Here is a 23,206-nt window from a genome sequence, read left to right as displayed (position 1 = left end):
CTTCGCTCTGCATTTACGATGAAGCAGCTGTACGCTACAATTTTGCAATAAATGTCCAAATGTTAAAATAACAGATGCTGTTCTTGTTTATCAAGATGTCTGTGAGTTCCGTGGTACCCATTTCTGTAATACAGCATTCAGCCTCGGTGCCTGGGATTTGGAGTTACCACGTTAGGAAGTGACAGATAAAACTTGACCTGGTGGTTCGTTGACTCAATAACACTTTCTGTGCAAAGGTAGCCACATCCAATTATCCCAGAGAGGTTTGGACTTCAGTGCCAAGCTTCTTGACTGACTTTGGGCCCATAATTGTCTCAGTCTAGCCTGCCTTGAAGGGTCACTGTGAAGAATCTTTCCGATGTTTTAGGCTCATGTTGTTAATGTTTTAGGACATTAACCTTGGGGGGCGAGGAAGGGTACCGTTTGGCCTTTGAGTGGTGTGCTGAATTCCTGAAGATGAGCACGGGGGGAAGGGGGAGGAGTCCCTGTTTACGGAAGTCTGGCGTCTATATCTGTTTCTGACCTTGGGCCAGTCCCTCCCTCTCAGCCCAACCCACCTCACAGGGTTGTCGTGGTGAAAACAGGAGGAGGAGAAAGGAGTATCAGGCATGTTCGCCGCCTTGAGTTATTTATAAAACTAATAAAGGAGGGATAAAAATTAAATAAAATCACATTGAAGGGAGTTGCATTACGCTGTCCAGCGGGTTATTTGGACAGAACACCCAATGTGAGTGTAGCAAATGGGTTTCATTACCCTGGGTTGTGCAAATGCGGTTGGGCAACTCTGCTTTCTGCCCTTGAAGCTGCTGTTCAGGGTTGTGGGGATGAATGGCAAGCAATCTCACAGATAGAGCTTCCTGTCCCACTGCAGAATGGAAAGATAAATCTGGGACTTGGAGAAATTGCACATTTCTGGGCCAGCTGATACCCTGCTTCTCGCCAAGGAGCTTGCAGGATTTCTTCAGCTAGTTCATGGATCCCCAGTGTCTCCAAATACCAGGACAGCTTCCTAAGCTGACCATGGAATCTGAGAGGAGATGTTGGCAGAGTAATCCCCGGTCATCACAATCACTCAATTTTTTAATCAGAAGGAATCTGGTACAAATTTTATTGAAAGGCATCAGCTTCATGAATTGGTGAGCATAATGAATAAATTCAATAAAATAAATTAATAAAATGGTTTCGTTGGAGAAGGTGCCACCAGAGTCCTATTTTTAGCTGCCATAGACTAACATGGCTGGCGTTCTACCAGGCCTAGAGTTTTCAGTGGCAATCACTGGGTGATTAAGCCCTGTTTCTCACATGCACCAATGCCCGTAAAAGCGGGGTGGGGCTTCAGTGCCTGGTCACGCCTGCCGCCCTGGCCATGCACCCCCAGTGACTTGGTCGCCAATCTAGGTGATCTTCAGCATTTGCTATCACAACAGCCCGAAGTGAAATAGGTGAAGAGTTTATGCTTAACAGGGAGAGATCCAGACTTGAAATAGGAATTTCCTGACTGTGAGAACTATTAAGCAGCAGGACAACATGCCTCCTGCAGTCATGTGGGTTCCATCACTGACAGTTTTGAAGAAAAGATTGGACAGCCACTTGTCTGGGATGGTATGAGGATTCCTGTACTGGGTAGGGGGCTAGACTAGATGACCTCCAAGATCCCTTCCAACCCCATGATTCTCTCATTCAATGCATTCAAATATGGTCTTGAACAAACCTCACTCCAGGCATTGATGAAATCTCCCCATTGTGTACCTGCTCCATTTGATGAATTACTTGTAGGGAAAAAGAGAGTCATTAAAGCAAGTTTTAGTTTGTATTGCACTGATTTATTTACTTCCTAACTTCCTTTAGTTGTACAAGTGCTAAAGCTAAACCAATACATTCATTTTGGATTTATTTAGCTTTAAGGTTTGTATAAGACAGAAAAATAAAGAAGTGTTACTGAATGACACTACAAAACAGACAATACGAAAAACGAGGTTTTGCTCATTAAAATGCAAAAAGGACACTGGTCCAGATGGTCTTGGGAGGGGAATATGGCTACCTGCGTGGGTATCGACTCTGCCTTGACGGCACAGAGTCACTGCGGAGGGCGCGCCGCAGACAGACGGTGCACTGCTCTTCTGGGGCGACAGAGGGCGTTCCTGCCCCAGGGGTGAGCAACCCTTTCCTTGCTGAGTACAGGAGACAAAGGCACGGGATTTGTGAATCCTGCAGCTGCATGCTGGAAGAAGCCTTTCCTTGGGCGAGCCAGTATGGAAAGGGAAGAAGTATCCAGAGCCTCTTGCTTGCACATCAGCTCCCTGTGAAGTTAGAGCCCCGCAAAATTCTCAAAACAACTTGTTGGAAATGTGGCCTCCTCACCTTTAAAGGAAAGACATCAAGAGTGGCCGCAGGTGTGAGTTTGCCTGTCTTCTCCCTACTCCAGCACAGGGAGGGACACGATGGGCTTTGGGAATTTTTGGAGGAATTTCTGGAATTATGAGACACCAAAAATGATTGTGGTGAAGAATCATAACTTAGGCATCATTTACAGGCTGATCCAGCTCCTGATCCTGGTTTACTTCATCTGGTAAGTGTTCCCACCATCCTGGGGGAGATGGGGGGGTGATAGCCAAAGATGCTTTTGGCAGCTACTGTGGTGTGTAACTCAGTGGGCAGCTTGACCCAGGTGCCTAAGCAACATTTAGCTGAGGAAGCACATGGGAATATGTGACTTATGGATATGTATAGTTATTTAATATTGCAATAAATAATTTCAGCAATTAACAGCATGGATTTTCAGGACATTGTTCTGCAGAATGTTGGAAAACCACTGTGTGGTTGAGAGATCCTATAATAATTGGAAGTAGTTATTTTGATTAATTAAGAGATTCATCATATTTTGATAGGGAATTTTCCAAGTGAGTCACTGCTTTCCAAGGAACCTGGGCTGAACTTGAAAAGCTCTAGAGTTTCCTACTTAGACCTTACATATCAAGAACAAAAGTTCATTTTGATTTGTTTACTGCAACTGTATTTTGCCTTTTCTCTGTGATTATGAGAGGGGGGAGCTGTCCCTCCTCATTTCATCCCACCCATCACCTTGCTGATGCTCTTCATGCAACATATTTCACCTGGTTACTGAACTAATTCATGTTCTGGATTTGCATACTGCATACAAATAATTTCCGAAACAAGAGGAGCTGGGTCCGTCCAGCACACACAGTCACTGCAAAAGTTTAACCAAAATTAAAACTAAGCAAGCTGATGCAGCATGAACTGACCTGGGTAAACAGGTGTGTGAATGCAGCCACTGAGGGGGAGAGAGAGGGCCTGGCCCAGAGTCAACCAGAGAGCATCAGGATAGGGGTAACTTGAACCTGAGTTTCTGCAAGTCCTGAATGCCATCCATGCCACATGGACCAAGGTAGGTGTGAGAGATTGTGGGGAGGCTGGGAAAAGAGGGGAGGGGGAAGCAAGCAAACAAGTCCCATACAAACCTAGGAAGAAGCATTTTTTATGGGACCTGGGAGAAGTACCTCCTCTGTTGCTGCACCTGCTCTTTGGAAAAAGCTCCCCCGAGATGCAGTGGGCTGGACCCTTTCTCCCATGCATTGGGCCAGGATGCTGCTTGAGCCTGCTGTGTTAGGAAAGGGAGTGGTTGTTATTTCCAGCCTTGGCTATGTATGTATGGTTGTGGTTTTTTATATTGCTTTTATGCCAAAGTCATGAATTGTAAATTGAGTGCTCATATAAATCCAATAGACAAGCAAATAGATTACTGCTCAGCCCAGGTAGAGGGGAAGCTGGGAAGAAGCACTGCAACACATTCAAAGGGACCCCACCTTAATGAATTCACCAGGAATGAGAGAGGGGAAATTCTTCTTGCAATTTCCAAGATTCTGTATTTACCCCAGATCAGCATGAAAGGTCCCTTCCTGAACTCTGGGTAGGTCTTGCTTCCTTGATGGGCTGCCTCAGCCTTGATACTGGGCATCACCAGCCAGTCAATCAGGAAATCCTGCTTCTGGTGAAAGGAAGACAGGCATGGCTCCCACTCCTTGGCTCCTATGGAAGTCAGCACTGAGTGCTGCACAACAGAAGGACGGATCCTGCATCAGACAAGTCTTGTTCCCTCTCAGTGGGAATAGGCAGCTCAAAATTTAATGGGCCAAATTCAGTACCAGGTGCTACAAGTGACATCTTGATGTCCTGCATAAACACATTTAATCCAGCATTTGATGGGGAAAATGATGTAAGTTATATTTGGAGTGATTCAGCCTCACTCTACCAAATCTGGGATGTTTGGGCTCCTAGAAAATACAAGCCTACTCAAGAAGTTTCATCCTACAGGAGAAGTCAATTGTACCAAAGGAAAAATATACCTCACCTACAGAAATGCATATTCTTTGTCAGCAGCATACTGAACAGCCAAGTTCTCTACACAATTTTCCAACTCAAGGCCCTTTTGAGGAGTTTGCACTGATCACTTTTCTTCACACCAGACATTAGTTCAGATTCCTCTCCCCATCCATGCCAGCTAGATAAAAGTGTTTGCGCAGTATGTTTACTATGATTAATGAACCCTGGTTTATAGAATTCACCCAACTTGTTGGGTTGATGTGACTTGTTTTCTCATTTCATATGTATAATTTTTACTGAAGGAATGTTTAATAAGATAAAAGCAATACCAATGGAAAAGAAACAAAGAAAACAAAGAATGGTGAATAAGTAAGAAAGAAAAAGGAATAGAGAAGAAAAAGAAAAAGGAAGAACAGATGATAAAGAAGTGGCTTCCGCTCTTTTTGACAGCGGTTATAAATGCATTTTTATTTTACCCTCTTTCTCTAAGGTTACCTCATCGTTTCCTTCTTCCATAAGAAGTGTTGGTGTGACATATTGACTGAAACATTAACTAACCGCATAGGGCGGGTTCACTTAATTTCATTGGCTAGGAAAACATTTCATTGGCTGGTAAAGTCTCCAGGAGTGAAACCTGAGCTGAAGGAGGCTCCCCTTTTGAGGTCATGGTTCAGTGCAAATGCAGCCAACAGAGTTAACCTTGATGGGCTGAGGCATGCTGTGTGAATACAGCCACTGCATGTCCTCCTCTGCTGAGCTTGAGTGATCGCCACCCACCTCCACAGTTTTGAGTTAGTTAGAATAGCTCCAGGGTGAAAGGCACTCTTTCCAAATGGATAAATAAAAGTTGATGGGAGTGGGACATCTTGTTGGATGAGGCAAGCTCTACTTTAGGACATGGTCAATGAGTTGTTCATGTGCCACCAATACTGTAGGTCCTTGTTTTTGCTACAGGTATGTGTTTAGCAACCAGAAGGGCTACCAGGAGTGTGAGTCCAGTCCAGAGAGCTCCGTCATCACCAAAGTCAAGGGAGTCACCCTTTCACGGCACAAGGTGTGGGATGTGGAAGAATATGTGAAGCCCCCAGAGGTGAGACCATGAGAGCAACTTCTCCAGGAAGTCAAAGGATGGGCAACTGGGGAAAAAAAAGGGCTTGGCCCACCTTGCCTTGCTAGAAGTTGCCAGGCTTCATCTCAGACTTAAGTTGCCCAAGGATCGGGTGACCCTGGTTGCAACTCTGCAGACCTTGGACAGCTTTTGCTGGAAGTGGCTTCTGAGAGCCCAGGAGTTCAGACTCAGTAAACACACATTGCACTAAGCCATGTTTCTTAAAATGTTAAAATCTTAAGCATACTTAATGCTAAACCATAACTCATGGTTTGCAAACCATAATTTCACACACTGTGCTCACCCATGGATGGTTTTAATTACTGGTTTGTTGAACAAGCCACAGTTTATTTTTTATTTTTTTTAGATTTTTTTATCCCGCCTTTATTATTTTTATAAATAACTCAAGGTGGCGAACTTGCCTAATACTCCTCCTACTTTCCCCACAACAACAACCCTGTGAGGTGGGTTGGGCTGAGAGAGAGGGACTGGCCTGAGGTCACCCAGCTGGCTTTCAGGCCTAAGGCAGGACTAGAACTCACCATTCCCTGGTTTCTAGCCTGAAGCCTTCACCACTAGACCAAACTGGCTCTCTTTATCCCTTGTGCTAAGCCAAAACCACATGATAGCAGATTGTAATGAGGGAACCCAGATGTGCGAATGCTTCCTTGAAAATGAATCTCATTATGTTCAAACAAAATTGTACATGGTTGCACCTTCAGGAAACTAGAGGCAGCAGTATAGGCATTGTGGTGCCCTCCAGATGTTGTGCTTCAATTGTTAAGACTAAGGGAGCTAAAGCCAAACCAGTCTGTATATTACCAGTTTGGGAAGGGCTGTACTATAACTACCTGGGAAAATCTGACCCCCGATTGGGCCTTCTTTCTTTCCTTCCTTCCTTGTAATGGAAGGAACTTGGATCTATGACAGCTATGAAGATACGAGGTCAGCAGACATCTGAAAGCATGTGTCAGTTCCCTGGGAAATGTTGGCAGAGGCAATAGCCTAAGGTTTGCTTATGGCTGCATAACGTTGATTTCAACACATCTCTGTCGTGGCACCTACTCAGGAAAATCTGACTTTCAAGGGGAGGCCTTGGGCGCTGCCGCCTCTCACTCACTGTCTTCTCTGCAGGGAGGGAGCGTCTTCAGTATCATCACCCGTGTTGAGGCTACCCCCTCTCAGACACAGAAGACCTGCCCGGAGGTAGGAAAAGTTAAGGCAAAGCAAGAAACCATCATGAGCACAAACACGCCTTGGGGGAAGCAGGGAGGGCTTCTGTATGGCAGCTTGCAAGCTCCACTCTTTCCACTGTATTTTAGAGAAATTGCTGTGGGTGCCCTGGCTGTGTGTTGGAGTGAACTTTTTTGTTTCTGCCCATCAACCAGCCATGGGACCCTCGGGTTTCACAGAATACAGTGAAGCTGTTGAGGTCCTGTCCCAGCCCCTGGAGGCTGTGGGGGTTTGGATGGAGAGGAACCATCACCTCAATCCTACCCAGACCGAGTGGCTGTGAGTGCTTGGGCCACCCAGATCTGGGGATGTTCCATCTTTAATCTTGGATGGGGTAGCGCTTCCCCATTCAAGAGTGGTGTGCAAATTGGGGGTCTTCCTAGACTCACAGCTCCTGCTCAATGAGCAGGTGGTAACTCTGGCCAGGAAGGCCTTGCACGGCACCAGTTGTGCCCTTTCCTATATTGGGAGGCCTTTCAGACAGTCACTTATGCCCTGTTCACCTTGTTCCTTGACTACTGCAATGTGTTTTACAAAGGGCTGCCCTTGAAGACCACCTGGAAGCCTCTACTAGTCCAGGATGAAGCAGCATGGGCACTGATGGGCATTCCTTGGTATGCCCATGTAATGCCTCTGCTTCACGAGCTGCATTAGTTGCCAGTTTGCTTACGGGTGTGATTCAAGGTGCTGCGCATTACCTATAAAGCCCCACATGGCAATAAGGCCCTTTACTTGAGGGACCACCTATCTCCCATAGTCTCTGCCCGGCGGATTCAGTGCAAAAGGGCTGGTGTGCTCCAGGTTCAATGCCATTTATTGGGAGAAGTGCATCTTCTCTCTTGTGGCACCTGCCCTCTGGAATGAGGTTCCCCTGAGAGCCGGGTGGCTCCCACCTATTGGTGTTTCAAGGGCCTTGAAGACCTGGTTGCCCACACTGGCATACTGTGTGTATGTTTTCTTGCTATCTGGTTTTGCCATCTTTTTGCTCCTTTGTCTTTAGTGTTATATTGTTATTTTTTTCCTATGCATTTACTCTGTGAACTACTCAGTTGCTGGGAGCCAGGCAGTATCATAATAATATGGAAAGCCCTAGGCTAGGTTACCAGCCTTAATCACACTTGTGCCACATGTATCATTCCCTGCTAACAGCAAAGAAATCTGAGCCCTCATGCACCAAGCACAACGGAAACACTATTTTACCTCGCTACGGTCACACTCTTCTGTGCAAACCAGGACTTCCATCTAGAAACTGCTCTACAAGGCAACACCATTTTGCCCACCTCCCACCAGCTCAGAAGGGCATGCAGCACTGTCATGGTAATGATTATGCAGATAGCATAGCTGGAAAAATGTTAAAATGCAGATATAGTTTGCCGTTGGTTGAATGCATAGGTGAAGACTGAAAACATGCCTGATGAGTGAATAAATGTATAAAGAATGTTTGTGAGGGTGTTAGAGATGTGTTCTTTGGGGATAGGTATCTTGCAGAGTGCTGGAAAGCATTTGGCCCAGAGAGATCAGAAAAATCACACACCAGGCATTTCTATAAAAATAAATTTATTTACAGAAAGCTCAAAAACATATTTACAGGCTTGTGCATTCACACACGCTCAGAGAGCACCGGGCTGCTTCCTCGGCTGCAAAAGTGAAACTAAACCAAAAGTCCTGCAAGCTGCCTTCCCCTCAGGCAATGCAACTATTAACACCTAAACTGAGGACAATTAAATTCGACCTCTTCACCCAGCCGATGCTTAAGGAAGTACTTAATTACCATGGTAGCCAAGAGCAGAAAAAAAATGCCAACAAGGTATGTGGGCATAATTTTGAATGCAGATGATGTTAAGCCATTGAGAACCCAAGTGATTTGCAGCAAATTGTAGATGCAATAAGGCATTTGGGTCTGAAAATCAACATATCAAAGAACAAAGGTAGTTGTGTTTGACAAAGAAATCAGCTACAAATATGAGTGACCTGTAAAGGAGTTCAGGTAGGTCTCGATTAGTGAGGTTAATAAGTCCCATGAAATGGTTGCATTAGTCCAATTTGCACTATTTGAAGTGATATTTCCATGGAAGATATGACAATTGGTTCCAGCTCGACAGACATAGGCGATGAAAAATTTTAAACATAGCTTTTGATATGTAGATTAACGAAATATTACAGTAAAGTATAAAAAGCTATACTTAACTGAATCTTGGGTTGCCTTAAACATGACCTGATAGAAGAAGAATTGATGCATTCGAGTTGTGGTGTTGGCGAAGATCATTGAAGATACCATGGACTGCCAGAAGAACAAACAAATCAGTTTTAGAAGAAATACGACCAGAATGTTCCCTAGAGGTGAAGGTAAGTAGGCTTAGACTCTCATACTTTGGGCACATCGCCAGGCAAGGCCAATTGCTTGAAAAGGACATCACGTTTGGTAAAGTCGAGGGCCAGCGGAAAAGAGGAAGACCTTCAACGCGATGGATTGATACAATTACAGCAACAAGGGAAGCAAACATTGGAACAGCCAGGCACGTGGCGCAAGACCGAACAGCATTTCGCTCTGTTATACGGAGGGTCGCCATGAGTCATAAACGACTCGGCGGCAACTAACAACAACAACAACAACAACATGACCACCTTTGTGTTGTTCAATTTTTGGCTCTAATGTAATAATGAGCCTCTCCTTTTTAAAACTTGCACTGCTTTCCTCTGATGGAATCTTCCTTTTCTCCATTTTGCACGCACAAAGATTAGCAGCATCTAAAACTGCAACTGTGCACATGCTGTGAAAAGTCCCCTGTGCAAGCACCGCGTCACGTCTGACCCTTTGGGGGGGATGCCGCTTTCATGACATTTTCTTGGCAGACTGTAGAGCAGGGTGGTTTGCCACTGCCTTCCCCAGTCGTCTCCTTCCCCAGCAAGCCGGGTGCTCATTCTGCCAACCTCGGAAGGAGGGAAGGCTGAGTCGACCTGAGCCGGCTGCCCGAGAATACAGGAAGGGAGAGTGAAGGGTCAAGAGGAAGGGGAAGATCAAGTTGGGTGTGGTTGGATGGAGCTTATGAGAGCCGGAAAAGGGGAGAGGGGAGAAGTTTGAAGAAGGAAAGGCGAGACAGGAGGTGGTCCAGGGGGTGGCAGAATGAGGATGGTTTGCAAGGACGGAAAGGCATGAAGAGGCATGGGGAATGGGGAAAGTGAGATTTAGTTTATTCAAAAGATGCACTATCCTGCGATTTATGTGGGTAGCTTCGTCACAGTATGCTTTCACTCCATTCCTTTTTTTTTTTATCGCCAAGGTTATACATTTGTGCGATGTGCTCTTCCAGGCAGAAAATGAAGCACTAAATGCACTTCTATTTTTTTACTCAGTTTGATGGCAGAAAAATTGTCTTTAGAAATTTATTTTGAAGAAGGCGGCCCCCTTGGTGGAATTCTCACGGGTGAAGTGAGGCATTTGTGTGAGGCATTTCAAACTGTTTAGCCTGTTTATTTGATACGCACTTATATCTAAGCGCAACGCGGAGCCCGTTCTTGCCCACAACAATAACTCTGTGAGGTTTGGTTGTAAGAGGAAGCGATTGCCCGAAGTCACCTACGGCACTCCTGTTGACTTGAAACTGGGCACCCTCCTCTAATCCGACAGCCGGGGGGCTTCCGCCCAATGGGGGGAACTCCAAGTGGCGTCGTGAGCTGGGGCAGGAGGGAGCTGCTGCAGCAGAGCAACTGGGGATCTGAGGCTACTCTGCTGTGTCGCCCTCCAAGCTTTGCCCTGGGCACTGGCCTGTCAGGACCATGTTTGGGCTTATATTGTGACAATAAAAGCAGTGAAACATGGTTATTCCTCTGTCTTAACGGCTTCTGCCAATTACTGTCTGGAGGTCCTGTTTAAGGTGACTTGTTCCTTGCTGGGAAGAGATGAACCACGGGATCATCTGCAGGGCTTCTGAGCAGAATATTCTAGCTATCTGGAAAAAGTTGCTCAGATTGGTTTGGAATTGGACTCTGATTGGGCACGTTCAGATGAGCTGCCTGAGGCACAGTCTTGTGGGTTTTCCTGGGAAGGGTCTGAGCCTGTGATTCTGGATCATGGGTCCCTCAGGCTGTGACCAGCTCTGTTTTCACATCCATGTCCCTCCTGGGTTGTTAAGGAAGTGACAAGCACTTGGCTCCACGCAAGTGGTGTCAGATTCTTTGAGGGAGGGGGTGGTCCTTCCAGCCTTAGAGAAGGCAGTGGTACTCCCTCATCAAGAGGCCATTGTTGGACCCAAGAACTGTTTTAGATCCATCTCCACCCTTTCTTTTATAGGGAAGATTGCTGAGAAGGTGGTTGGAAGCAGCATTGCAGTGGTTCTCCTCCTTTCTGTATGGTTGGTCCCCGTTGGTGTTGACAGGGGGGAGAGAAGTGGAGCCCATGGCCCCTCCCTTGTGGGGTATATCAATGCTCAGTGTTCTTGTCCCTTCTGTTTATGAAACTGCTGGGGAAGGTCATCAGTTAGTTCAACATCTGGTATCATCAGGGGGGCTGCTGCTAAGATAGATTCCTGCCCTTGAGAAATGGTTGGTGAATTTCTCCTTCTCCTGGAGAAATTTGGATTAATTGTCCACCTATTTTGTTTGCCTGCCAATTTGGAGGAGAAGTTCCAAAGGCCATTGGTGGCCATTTTTAATTCTAGGTCAAGAAAGGGCCCAGCATTAGGTGATCAACAATCAAGGAAGCAAAATTCTCTGCTGGGCATGTCGCGCCAATGCAGCCAGAGCCTCACATCTTTACTGACCGCTAACCCCTCTCCTGTGTCTGTCTTCTGCAGAACTTGAGGGCGTCCTGCAGTTCTGACAGTGAATGTGCCATGGATAAGGTTGAGATGCTGGGGAATGGTGAGTAATGGGTAACCCCTGGTGCCACTGGTCTCTGGGTGTCCATCCCTTGTGACAGTATGGAGGTAGCAGTACCCTGAGCTCAACAGGGGACGTAAAGGGGAGATTTGTACTTTTTTCTTTGCTTTTCTGCAGGAATGAAGACAGGGCGCTGTGTCCCCTACAATGTCACCAAGAAGACCTGTGAGGTCATGGCCTGGTGTCCTGTGGAGAACCAGGCAACTTTCAGGTAATAAGGGACATGGAGATAAGCTGCTCTCCACCCCACCCCTCCCCTGCCTCGATCCATGTCTTAGGCTGGACTAAGAAGCTATCACACCACGTCACTGATCGTTTTAACTGTGGTTGGTGAAATAAGATGCAATGGGCTGGGCTCATAATACAAAAGATTATGAGCCCAAGTCATCCTCTGTGGCTCGCAAACCATAATGGTTGGATTCACACAACAAAATGTACTTAGATCAAAGAAACCATATGATGGCTTAGAACGAATGTGAGTCTCTATTGCATTTCCCACAAGCAGATGGATATTTTACAAACTAGGAGGATCTTATCCCACTTTCAAAAACTAGCAGAACTCATCTGGCAAGGATAGCAAGGAGGCAAAAAGTGATCCTGGGCATCTGATTGTTTGGCATTTCTCATAGTTTTCTTCCTTCTATTTTTATTCCTAGGTGTAGGCCTGAGCCTAAGATTAAGCCAGATTGTAATCAGCCTTTCTCAAATTTTTGACCCTGGAGGAACCCTTGAAATATTTTTCAGGCCTCAGGGAACCCCTGCACATTCAGGCTCAGATATAGGCCAAAAGTTACAAAATTGTTATATTCATTTCATGTGTAGGCCAGGCCTGTATATAGGCATTAACAGTGTTCTTAAATAAAAATAAAGAATGAGACTTTCCTCTTTAATGTGAAGTGGCCTGAATTTGAAATACTTTTCTAAATAAATCGTTATCTCCCAGGGAACCCATAGTGACCGCTCGCAGAACCCAAGAGTGCTATGGAACTGTGATGGAGAAACCCTGCTGTAGAGTTGGGAAGGAAAGAATCTATGTGCTTATGCTTCACAGATCCAGAAGAATGCAGATATCTAGTCCCTGCTAGCTTGGTCTCCATCTTAATATAGATTTTTTTTTTTTGCTTCGTAGTGAGAGTTTGGCAACGATGGCTCCAGAGTTCACCATTCTGATCAAGAACAGTATCCACTTCCCTCATTTTCATTTTTCCAAGTAAGGATTCTTGGTTACCCAGGCAGCAGATAAGTGGTGCGGTAGTGGGTCATGACAAGCAGATAAATTCTTGTGCATTTTTTCCTATCAGTTCTCATTTGATTTAGTGAAAAAGAATTTGCTTTGCTCTCAATATTGCTGCAAATTTTGAAGATTTCAGTAACTTTCGATTGGTCTGCCCCTGGCGACTGATGGACCCGGCTGGGTTTCAGAGGGAGCAGGGGGTTATACCCGAGTCTCTCCTGCACGGTCCAGCGGAGGCCCTGGCTGCTGCCTGGAATAGGGAGGCCGCCGGAGCCTTGGACAGGCCTGTCTTATCCCATCGAACCCAGCACTCCCCATGGTTTACGGAGGAGCTCAGGGTTTTGAAGAGGGTGAAGAGACGCCTAGAGCACCGCTGGAGGAAGACAAAAGCCAAACCCGACCGAACACAAGCTAGAGCCGTGATTAAGGCCTACCTTGTGGCGGTAAGAGCGGCGAAGTGCCAGTACTTCTCCACTCTTATTGCATCCGCAGATTGCCGCCTGGCGGCCCTGTTTAAGATTACCCGATCCCTTTTAGGGAAAGGGGAGTCAGACTTCCATCTACAGGGCCGTGCGGAGGAATTTTCGTGGCACCTGCAGGATAAAATTCCTTGGATCCAGACCAAGTTAGACTCCAAGCGTGAGACAGAGTTGGAGGAGATACCCAGGGAACGTACTTACCAGGTTATCTGGGACCAGTTTGATCCTATTGAACCCGAGGAAGTGGACAGGATCCTTCAGACTATAAATGCTACCATGTCCCAATTAGACCCATGCCCCTCCTGGCTGGTGAAAGCAGCACGGGAGGTGACATGTGGCTGGGTCCAGGCGATGGTAAACACATCCTTGAGAGAGGGGGTGTTCCCAGCAGCCTTTAAGGAAGTGCTGGTGCGCCCCCTCCTCAAGAAACCGTCGCTGGACCCTACTCTACTGGACAATTTTCGCCCAGTCTCCCACCTCCCCTTTTTGGGGAAGGTGGTTGAGAAAGTGGTGGCTTTGCAGCTCCAGAGGGTCCTGGATGAAACGGATTATCTAGACCCCTTTCAGTCAGGTTTCAGGCCTGGTTATGGGATGGAAATGGCATTGGTTGCACTTATGGATGACCTCTGGCAGGAGCGAGATGGAGGCAGTGCATCCATCCTTGCTCTTCTTGACCTCTCAGTGGCTTTCGATACCATCGAACATGGTATCCTTCTTGACCAACTTAGGGAGTTGGGGGTGGGCAGCGTAGTTCTGCGCTGGTTCACCTCCTTCCTCCAGGGTTGGTCCCAGTCGGTGTTGATAGGGAGCGAGAGATCCGGCCCGCGGCCCCTCCTTTGTGGGGTGCCACAGGGGTCGGTACTCTCTCTGCTCCTTTTTGACATCTACATGAAACCACTGGGCGAGATCATCCGTCACTACGGGGTGAGGTATCATCAATATGCAGATGATACCCAATTATACATCTCCATCCCGGATGAAGTAAGTGATGCTGTGGCCACCCTTTCCGAATGCCTGGGGGCTGTGGGGGCCTGGATGGGGGAAAACAGGTTGCAGCTGAACCTGGGAAAGAGGGAGTGGCTGTGGATTAATGGCTCCTCGATTTCTGGGAGATTGTCATCTTTAGTTCTGGATGGGGTTGCACTGCCCCAGACAGACCCAGTCCGTAACTTGGGGCCTTTGTGCAACTTTGTATTGTGCGCCAGTTACGCCCCTTCCGGGAGCGAGAGTCCCTTTGAACGGTCACTCATGCCCTGGTCATCTCCCATATAGACTACTGCAATGCGCTCTACATGGGGCTACCCTTGAAGAGTATCCAGAAGCTACAGCTGGTGCAAAACGCAGCTGCGCGGGCGATCTTGGGTCTCCCAAGATCAGCACATGTCACTCCTTTGCTCCGCGAGCTGCATTGGTTGCCAGTTTGCTTCCGGGTCCAATTCAAGGTGTTGGTTATCACCTTCAAAGCCCTACATGGCATGGGGCCAGGTTACCTGAGGGACTGTCTCCTCCCCATCACATCAGCCCGTCCCACCTGGTCATGCAGAGAGGGCATGCTATGGACACCATCTGGTGGGGTCCAGGAGGCGGGCCTTCTCTGCAGCAGCTCCCGCCCTTTGGAATATCTTTCCCCCGGAAGTGAGATTAGCTCCCTCCCTTGTGGACTTTAGGAAACAGCTAAAGACCTGGTTCTGTAATTATGCCTGGGGCGGGAGGGAGAGTAGCCATTTCTGGGGATGGTTAGTTTCTTAGAAGGACCCAGTTCTGCCTGCAAACCATAAAGAACTTTTAACCATTGAGGTTTTTATTATATTTATTGTATCTGTATTATAGGGTTTTATAGTTTTATATGTTTATCTATCTTTTATTGTAAACCGCCCAGAGTCCCTTTTGGGAGATGGGTAGTGATAAATTTGATCAATCAATCAATCAATCAATCAATCAATCTTAATGACTTCCAGTTAAGCACTGAAAAAAATGCTGGCGAACTCTCTAAAACTGAAGGGAATGTTTGACCCAAAGCTGCTGATGGACCAGAAGGTGTGAACTGAGTGGAACAGTCGCCGAAGGAACCCTGCAGAGGGAAGAAAAGAAACATTTAAATGTCAGCAGCAAAACAAACAAGACAGGAACAGGAACATCCAAAGTAGCTCCAAAATGTCAGCAGGTGTTAAGATGCCCACCTGAGTGGGCAGAACTCAGATAGAGGTCCAGCTTGCATTTTTTCTCTGCCAGGTCTCATTCAGTTGGATGAAAGCAAATATTCTTTTGAAATTCTTTCAGAGAAGAGAATTTCAGTGAGATCTTCCTGGGTGGAACGTGGTACTTTTGCCCTTGCCTCCTTTACAAGAGGGCGGGCCAAACTATTTGCAAATATCCTGTCTTTGTGGCTCCAGCAGCTTCCTTGGCTAGTTCTCACCCTCCCATTCAGCCCCAAGGACAAACATGAAGGGCGACCCTTCCCGGGGGCATTTCCAGTGATGGTACTCCTGATCCTGCTGAGGGACAGGGCTGCTCTTGAGAAATTATCAGCTTTTCTCCTGATTAAATAAATAAATGGATATGTAATGAACATTTTAAGAACATTTGAGCCCAGAAGTTCCAGGACAAAAGACCTATCACGAGGAAAACTCTAAACACAGCTTGAAACCTTTGATGTGGCTGGTAATGGATTGGTTGGCCAATGTTGGCCTGGTCTTATATTAAGGAACCAACAGCCAGAGAAGAATTTGTTGCCCGTCTTTCATCACAGCAATTTGCATGTGGCTTCTGGCTCATTATTCTGGTCTGTCTTTGCCCTAGAGAGAACATCAAGGACAACAGGGATGGCTATCTGAGGAACTGCACTTTCAGTGAAACCACAGATCTTTACTGCCCCATCTTCAAGCTGGGCTTCATTGTGGAACAGGCGGGTGAGACCTTTGCTGAACTGGCTGAAAAGGTAACAGTCTTATCTTGGGGAGTGTCATTTTGTTTCATCGCTCTGATACGTAGGGACAGTTGGCTGTGAGTGGGAGGTGCACTGGTTGAGGTGCTCGTCTAGAAGTGGGAAAACCCAGACTCTAGTTTTCAGTCACAGAAGCCAGCCAGTGGCCTTGAGCCAGTGCCACCCCCTCTGCCCTGGAGCCAGTCTGGTATAGTGGTAAAGGCGTAGGAGGAGCCCAGGGTTCAAGTCCCCGCTACGCTGGGGAAGCTACCCTTCCAACAAGCTCACTACAAGCACTCGTTTTAGGAAGAAGGTTGTGTTAGACTCCTGGTAGCCAAAATCAGGAGCCCAGTAGCACCTTCTTAGAGGAACACATTTTATTGAAAGCATCGAATGCCTTATCGATAGGAACTGCGATGTGTTAAAAACTCATTGTGTTTGGTGAGAGTTGCTGAGATTGCCTGAAACCTTCTGATGTACAGAACGTGGTTCAGCAATTTCTCACTCAGTGGCGCTGTTCCTACCTTTCCAAGATGTCACTTTGAGGTCTGCCATGGAGTTTCCCGGGAGGTTGAAATACTTCGATATTGCTTCGTCCTTCTTTTGAGTCCTGGCGTCAAATCTGTGTCCATGAATTCGTTTGCCCAAGGCTGGTGTTGGTTGTTCTATGTAGGATCTAGAGGGACGTGGCTGGCAGATGATGGCGGGTATCACATTAGAGAAAGAACATCTGAAGGTGCCTCTATATTGTGTGCATTGTTGGACCTGTGATAGTGCTCTTGGCGTAAGAGGTGGGGGCAGAGTAGGCATCTGGGTTGGTTGCAGGCTGGTTTCCACGTTAGTGTCATTTTCCTGTTGCACCATGGTTCTTGTGAGAATCTGCTGCAGGCTGGGTGGTTGTCTGTGTGCAAGCCTGGGCCTGCCACCCAGGGCCTGAGAAGGGGCAGGGTAATTGTCCATCATAGGCTGCAGCTTGTTAACAATGCGTTGAGTAGCTTGAGCTGTGAGCTGTAGGTGACAACAGCTGTCGTGCTCTGTTGCTCTGTTCCGGTGGTCAGTCTTTTAATAGGTCCTCCCTGGGAATTGATGTGGCTCCGTGGATTTGCCTCTTGACCTCGTTGGGTGGGTGGTTCAGTCCCCCGAATGCCTGCCTTAATTCCATCCGTTGCACATCTCTGTCAAGGGGGTCAGAACAAATGTAGTTGTGGCGTAGAGCCTGGCTAGAGATGATGGACTTGGTGGTGTGTTCTGGATGGAAGCTGGAGTCAGGTAGGTACACATGACAATCTGTGGTTTCTTGTATAACATGGTGTTTGTGTGTCCATTGTGTAGTTTGACAGTGACATCAAGGAAATGGACATGTTCCGTAGACAGGTCTAAGCTGAGGTTGATGGTGGGGTGGAAGTTGTTGCAGTCATGATGGAATTTGCTGAGGTTCTTTTCCATGGGCCTAGATGACGAAAATCTCATCAATCAATTTCAAGCACGGAGTCTCACAGTTTAAAAGTCACTTGCCAACCCCATAACTGGCCAAGGAAGCAACCCCTTGCTCCTTGAGTAGGACCCCTGCAGGACTAAGGTGGGGTTGGACTGTGTGATCAAAGCCCTGCCCCTCCTTTACATGCACAACACATACAGTAAAAGGCTGTGACATTGTGGCTGCCAACTTGACTTTTTGGCCCTCCCCAGGACAGCCCTGCCCCTGAGATTTGTTGTTTTACCCACTGTAGCTCTGCTCCCTGTTAATTACTTATCCCTATATTTTCCTGCTCATGTATAAATCTTACAACATTGGGGGAGGAACAGCAGAATCTAAATAAAGTTAATAACAGCGACAATGGTAACAGGGTTCACCCTTCTTAGCTAGTGTGGTCAGAGGTGCTACAGGAGCTGAAATTTCATACGTGGGGTGGGGAAGAAATCAGATTTATACCTCCACCTTCCCAAACATTTTCCAGTACAATTTGCAATTATATAATAATTATAACATAACGAAATGCAAAAGCCATTTTGGGGGCATGAGATGTAGTATTGGTACCAATAAGACTATATGAATGGTCCACAAAGTCATCAGCAGTTCAGACTGAGGTGAAGATTTTACCTTTTATACTAAGAATTAAAACAAAAATTATTCTATGCTGTATGCTCTGTATAAAGTCATGTTTACATTCACCACGTACAAGCGCTCTCCTAGATTACTTTAGCGTATCTGGACAAGCTAAGCAGGTTTAGGCCTGGTAAGTGCTTGGATGGGAGACCACAAAGTGATCCCAGACTATAAGCTAGATGGGAAGTAAGACAAATCCTGGAAGAAGGCAGTGGCAAATCCCTTCTGTACGGTCACCAAAATGACTAGATGGACAGGTCCATGAAGTCTGGAGGAGCCAAGCTTGACTTGAAGGAGACCACCTTTAATTCAGAATATTTCTCCACAGTTGCACAAGTTATCTTTTGTTTCGTTAATGCTGCTGATAAATGAATCTGTGCCTTACCTGACAAAAGGGGGTGGGTTCCATAGAGGCAATGGGTGTCTTCTCATATCACACTCACCCATCAACTCTACAATTCTGTGATAAACTGGCCCATGGCTTACCCAGTTTATTGGGTGGGCATGAAACACTGACCCAAAAACTGGCTACACAGGCTGGGTCGGCAGAGCACCCTAAGCTAAAATCTGGGGGGCTGCAGGGGCATGGGGGGTATCAAAAAAGACAAGAAGGTGGCTGTGACCCCACAATTGAAGTCCCACCCACCCCTTACTTATGTGGCATGTGCGATACGTGCAGAAAAGGGGCAGGTCCCAGACGCCATCTTGACTTTTTTGGCCCCGACCCGCGGATGCCCCAGCGGACTGGTTCGTAGGGGGGTAAACCAGCGTGTTACACAAATACTGGCCCCCATCATTCCATTTGGCAGCAGATTTGGACATCTTTTGGCTCCGCTTTTGCTTGGCAGGGTGGGGTGATCGGTGTGATCATTAACTGGAATTGCAACCTTGACTTGCCGGACTCCGAGTGCAACCCCAGATACTCCTTCCGCAGGCTGGACCCCAGGTGGACCCAGGTCTCCTCTGGCTACAATTACAGGTGATACCCTGTCTTGTTTGGGCAAAAAATGCTTTACACAATTTTGCTGCTTTTTCTGGGGGAAAAAGTATATATATTCCAAGCCCTTCTGGGTTTCTTCTTTGGTCTGATGGAGTGTGCGAGGGAGAGAATAGAAGCAGAACGTGTGATCTGGTCCTTGTGTCATGGTAGGCAACGGGTTTACTGAATGCACTGGCATTACTAACCACCGTGGCTGGTGGTTAGGCAAAAGTCAACTAAGCCTCAGACCCTGTGTGGAGGTGAAATGACCTGATCCTAGTAAGATAAATCGAGAGCACCATCAAAGCAGTGTTGTGCTGCTGGGATGCAACCGTCCCCTTTTCTGCATGCAGCATCACAAAAGGAGCGGCACTTGTGTTGCCCAGGCACAGCGCTGCTTTCGTCCTCCTCCCCCTCCCCCAACTCTCCCTGTGGATGACTTCGGGGAGGGGGAGCTCACTGGGTGCCATGCCTGGAAACGTTCCTTGGGGTGCCCTCCAGCTCCTCCTTGGCAGGGCTGTGGGGATCAGCCTTTAGCACTCCTGCTCCGCCGTGGGGCTCATGGAGAGGGTGGGGGCACTGCCTTGCGCGAATTCCTGGGCTGGCACTTACGGATGAATGGCTCCCGGCCTTACTGCCAGGAAGACACGATCCGTCTCTTCCGCTTCACCTTCCTTAGCTGGGTAACCTGTAATCAAACCTGCTGTCTAGTTGTTCTTTCTTCAGTCCTCTTGCCCGCCTTGTGTCCCGGGTGAGGAACAAGGACATCTCTCTTCGAGTCCCTGAGTGCTGGCTTTCCTGATTCCTCAGTTTTCTGCTTGTTTATCCTCCCAAGAGCTTCTCTCCAGAAAAAGTAAATCTAGCCAGGTGGAATGTAATTGACTAGTTTCACAGAACGTCTGAAAGGCCACATATTTTTATTAGGGGGTGCACGCATCTTCAGGTGAAAAATATTCCCACTCCAGACCAGCTTTTTAATCATCTTCTGGGCATCACAGCCAACCCGGAAAGGAAGGTGTTCTCTGCTGGAGACTGCAGGGCAGCACCAATAACAGCTAAACAACCGAACTGGAAGACCGAAACATTCTGCTTTGATCTTCCAGATTTGCAAAGTATTACCAGTATGGTGGAAGAAGCACACGCACCTTGATAAAAGCCTATGGAATCCGCATTGATGTCATAGTGCATGGACAGGTAAGGGCCAGGCATCCTCTATTACCTCCTTCCTTTGCAAACTGAGCATCTATTTATAGTTACTGGAGTAGTGGACATTTGGTCTTTTATGGAACGGTGTCCAGGTTGCAGAGATCATGGTTGAACTGCTGACATGGGGTTTCATTGGATCTCCCTTCTTTAGGCCGGGAAATTTAGCCTTATTCCTACCATCATCAACCTGGCCACAGCCCTCACATCCATTGGAGTGGTGAGTAGCAGCCCTGTGGTGCCCCTGCTCAGTTCTCCTCATGTACTGATCATCCCTTCCCCCTTTCCTTGGCAGGGGTCCTTCCTCTGCGACTGGATATTGCTGACTTTCCTGAATAAGAACAAGGTGTACAGCACCCAAAAGTTTGACCAGGTATGGGATCTCACATTTTGGTGTTCAGGACAGGATCCCATGTGTGGACTGGCTCATGGACACAATCCTATAGGAAGGACAGGGGTCATCACTGTCCAAGAACAAAACCATGGCCCCATCATCCCGGGGCTGCCAAACTGGGAAGGAACATTTTGCACAGCAGCTGGCTGGCCAAGGAGGGCTCAGCAAAATGAATAGGGAGGGTCTTTTGATGCAACCCAGTTCATGGCATGAAAAGGAACAGGAGGGTTGTGGGGAAACCCTCCTGTCAGAAAGCTGCTCCACCAACTGGGAGGACAAGTCACGTTTGAAGGAAAAACCAGTGGATGCCCACTTTGGGACTTCCTTGGCTTTAGTTCTGTTCTACTCATTCAACTGAATGAGGTGATAGAAAGAGCCCAACAGAAACTTCCATGCTACATCCAGCCCATTCTGCGTGCCAGTTTCCATTTAATTGCTTTGTTTTCTTTGTATTAATTACAATATTGATAGCACTCTTTTCCATTTTAAAAGAAACTCCCCCATAAGATCTTTTTACTGCCACCTAATTCTGCTGCAAATACAGGCCAGGTTTCCATCTTGGAAGATGGAGGAACAGATCTGCTGTTGTGCCAATGTCTATCATTTCTGTATTTTTTTTCCATGGTTGGAAGCCACCTAGAATCTCTGGAAAATCTGCAGGATAGGTCATAAACAAAGGACATTTCCCTGCAGTGGTCTTTCAGTCTGCTTTCCACAACTTGATTTTTTTTTTCTCTTCTGGGGTTGGAACTCCATCATTTTGCTACATTTGTGGGGATTAATTGGCACCAGGCAGCAGAATTCTGCATTTTTCCCAGCCCATTTTAGAGAAAATCACAGGAATGGAAGGATAGTAGTCATTTCATTAGCAATGAGGTAGCTAAGGAGTAAAGTAACTGTCCTGCTTTTCCAGTTTCCCACACTTCCAGGGGAAGAGATCTGAATTGGCCTTTTCACATTGGAGAGTCTGGGCAGCCAGGGCGGCTGCGGAGGGATGGGAAGTTTTGGAACAGGCGATCATACCTCCATGCTCTGCAGCCGCCCTGGCCGCCCCGACTTTCATGCAACCACAAGGGCGAAATCCTTCCAGGGGACTTCTCCTGATTGAAAAGCAGGGGCAGCCAGGGCGGCTGCAGGGGGACGGATGTACATGGAACAGGGAGCCCTTCGTCAGAGGCCCGCAGCCGTCCTGGCTTCCTGGCCTTCCATTCAGGCTTGAGGGGGCCCCTGTCAGCCCTAGAAGGTGGGCCAGTTCAGGGGACTGACTTTACCGGAAGACAAGGGCCGCGCTGGGACAGGCTGTAATAACAGAACCTTGCAAGCCCGGATGGGCTCCTCCTCCCACCCCACTCCCACCCCGCAGGGAGTTGGGGAGGAGCCAGCCTGACTTCCTTCCTAGTACCAACCCCTTGCCCAGGGCTCAAGGGCGGCTTCTCCACTTTTTAAAAGTCGCTTAACAGCTTCTGAGTGTTTCCCTCAGGGCCATCTCCACGGCTGTCTACAGGCCCTCGGGAGGGAAGCCCTTCCAGGAGCCCTTCTGAAGGGGAGAAGCAAAGGGCAGCCACCCAGAGGCATATCTGGAACAAGGAATCCTCTCCCCACCATCTGCAGCCTCCCGGGCTTCCCAGCCCCCCACCCCACTCCAAGGGGAGGCCTCGGGGGAGGCCTTCTCCCAGGGGAGGTGCTGCGATCACCACCCAGGGGAAGCCCCGCCCTTAAAAAGTATTCAGCCAACCTCTCCTTCCTTTGGAGGGGACCAGCTGAACCACCCCCTCCATTTCTCCACCCACAAGTGTGGCAAATTGTTCGAAAGGCCGCCTCCGCTCAGCCCTCCTGCTCATCGCGTTTCCTTTCTCTCCTGCCTCTGGCCAGGTGTCAAAGGGTCCCGAGGCCTCTGTGAGAGCTGAACCCCATACCACCAATTCCGGCCCCGAGACGTTCTCCTTGGCAGGCCCCAAAGCCCCCATCGCCCTCTGAGGCTCCAGGCTGTGGCTTCCAGGCTGGCAGAACCTCCAAAGGACTGAAAACAGCAGACTTTGCATGGGAAAATAAAAACTGCTGAAGTTACGTCTTTCTAGAGTGGCTCCCTGAACACCACAATAGCATCTCCAAGGAAACACGCAAGGAATATCCAGCCTGGGATGTGCACCGAGGCCACACTTCAAGCATCCTCTTCCGCCGTCGGGCCGTTTCACCTTCACCCTAAAGTCCTAAAGAGGAAAGTGGCAGTGCACCGCCTGAGACCTCACAGCAGAACATCTTGGGAGCGGTCCTTGGAAAACTCCCAAATTGTCATTTTAAGGACACAGAAGGGGAAAACTATTCAA

General features: G+C 47.7%; 1 protein-coding gene across 1 annotated transcript; it reads left to right on the top strand.

The window, feature by feature from the left end:
* Positions 1 to 2,265: 2,265 nt before the first annotated feature.
* On the top strand, positions 2,266 to 22,856 carry LOC134505871 (P2X purinoceptor 2-like). Its single transcript, XM_063315809.1, has 12 exons — positions 2,266 to 2,569; positions 5,296 to 5,431; positions 6,584 to 6,655; positions 11,476 to 11,542; positions 11,678 to 11,771; positions 12,690 to 12,770; positions 16,073 to 16,211; positions 19,152 to 19,282; positions 20,386 to 20,476; positions 20,640 to 20,705; positions 20,781 to 20,858; positions 22,752 to 22,856. The coding sequence occupies exons 1-12, from the start codon at positions 2,442 to 2,444 to the stop codon at positions 22,854 to 22,856; spliced, it is 1,188 nt and encodes a 395-aa protein (XP_063171879.1). The 5' UTR covers positions 2,266 to 2,441.
* Positions 22,857 to 23,206: the final 350 nt, after the last annotated feature.

Source organism: Candoia aspera, chromosome 15 (genome assembly GCF_035149785.1).
Source record: "Candoia aspera isolate rCanAsp1 chromosome 15, rCanAsp1.hap2, whole genome shotgun sequence".
Classification (NCBI taxonomy): Eukaryota; Metazoa; Chordata; class Lepidosauria; order Squamata; family Boidae; genus Candoia; species Candoia aspera.
Note: the sequence above shows the minus strand (reverse complement) of the source record. Positions and strands in the feature narration are given on the sequence as shown.

Excerpts from the sequence above, each read along its gene's own strand:
- LOC134505871 (XM_063315809.1), top strand. The coding sequence starts at position 2,442 with ATGGGCTTTGGGAATTTTTGGAGGAATTTCTGGAATTATGAGACACCA. Across the intron at positions 5,432-6,583 it reads AATATGTGAAGCCCCCAGAG|GGAGGGAGCGTCTTCAGTAT; the intron begins GTGAGACCATGA and ends TCTTCTCTGCAG. Across the intron at positions 12,771-16,072 it reads CCTCATTTTCATTTTTCCAA|AGAGAACATCAAGGACAACA; the intron begins GTAAGGATTCTT and ends TCTTTGCCCTAG.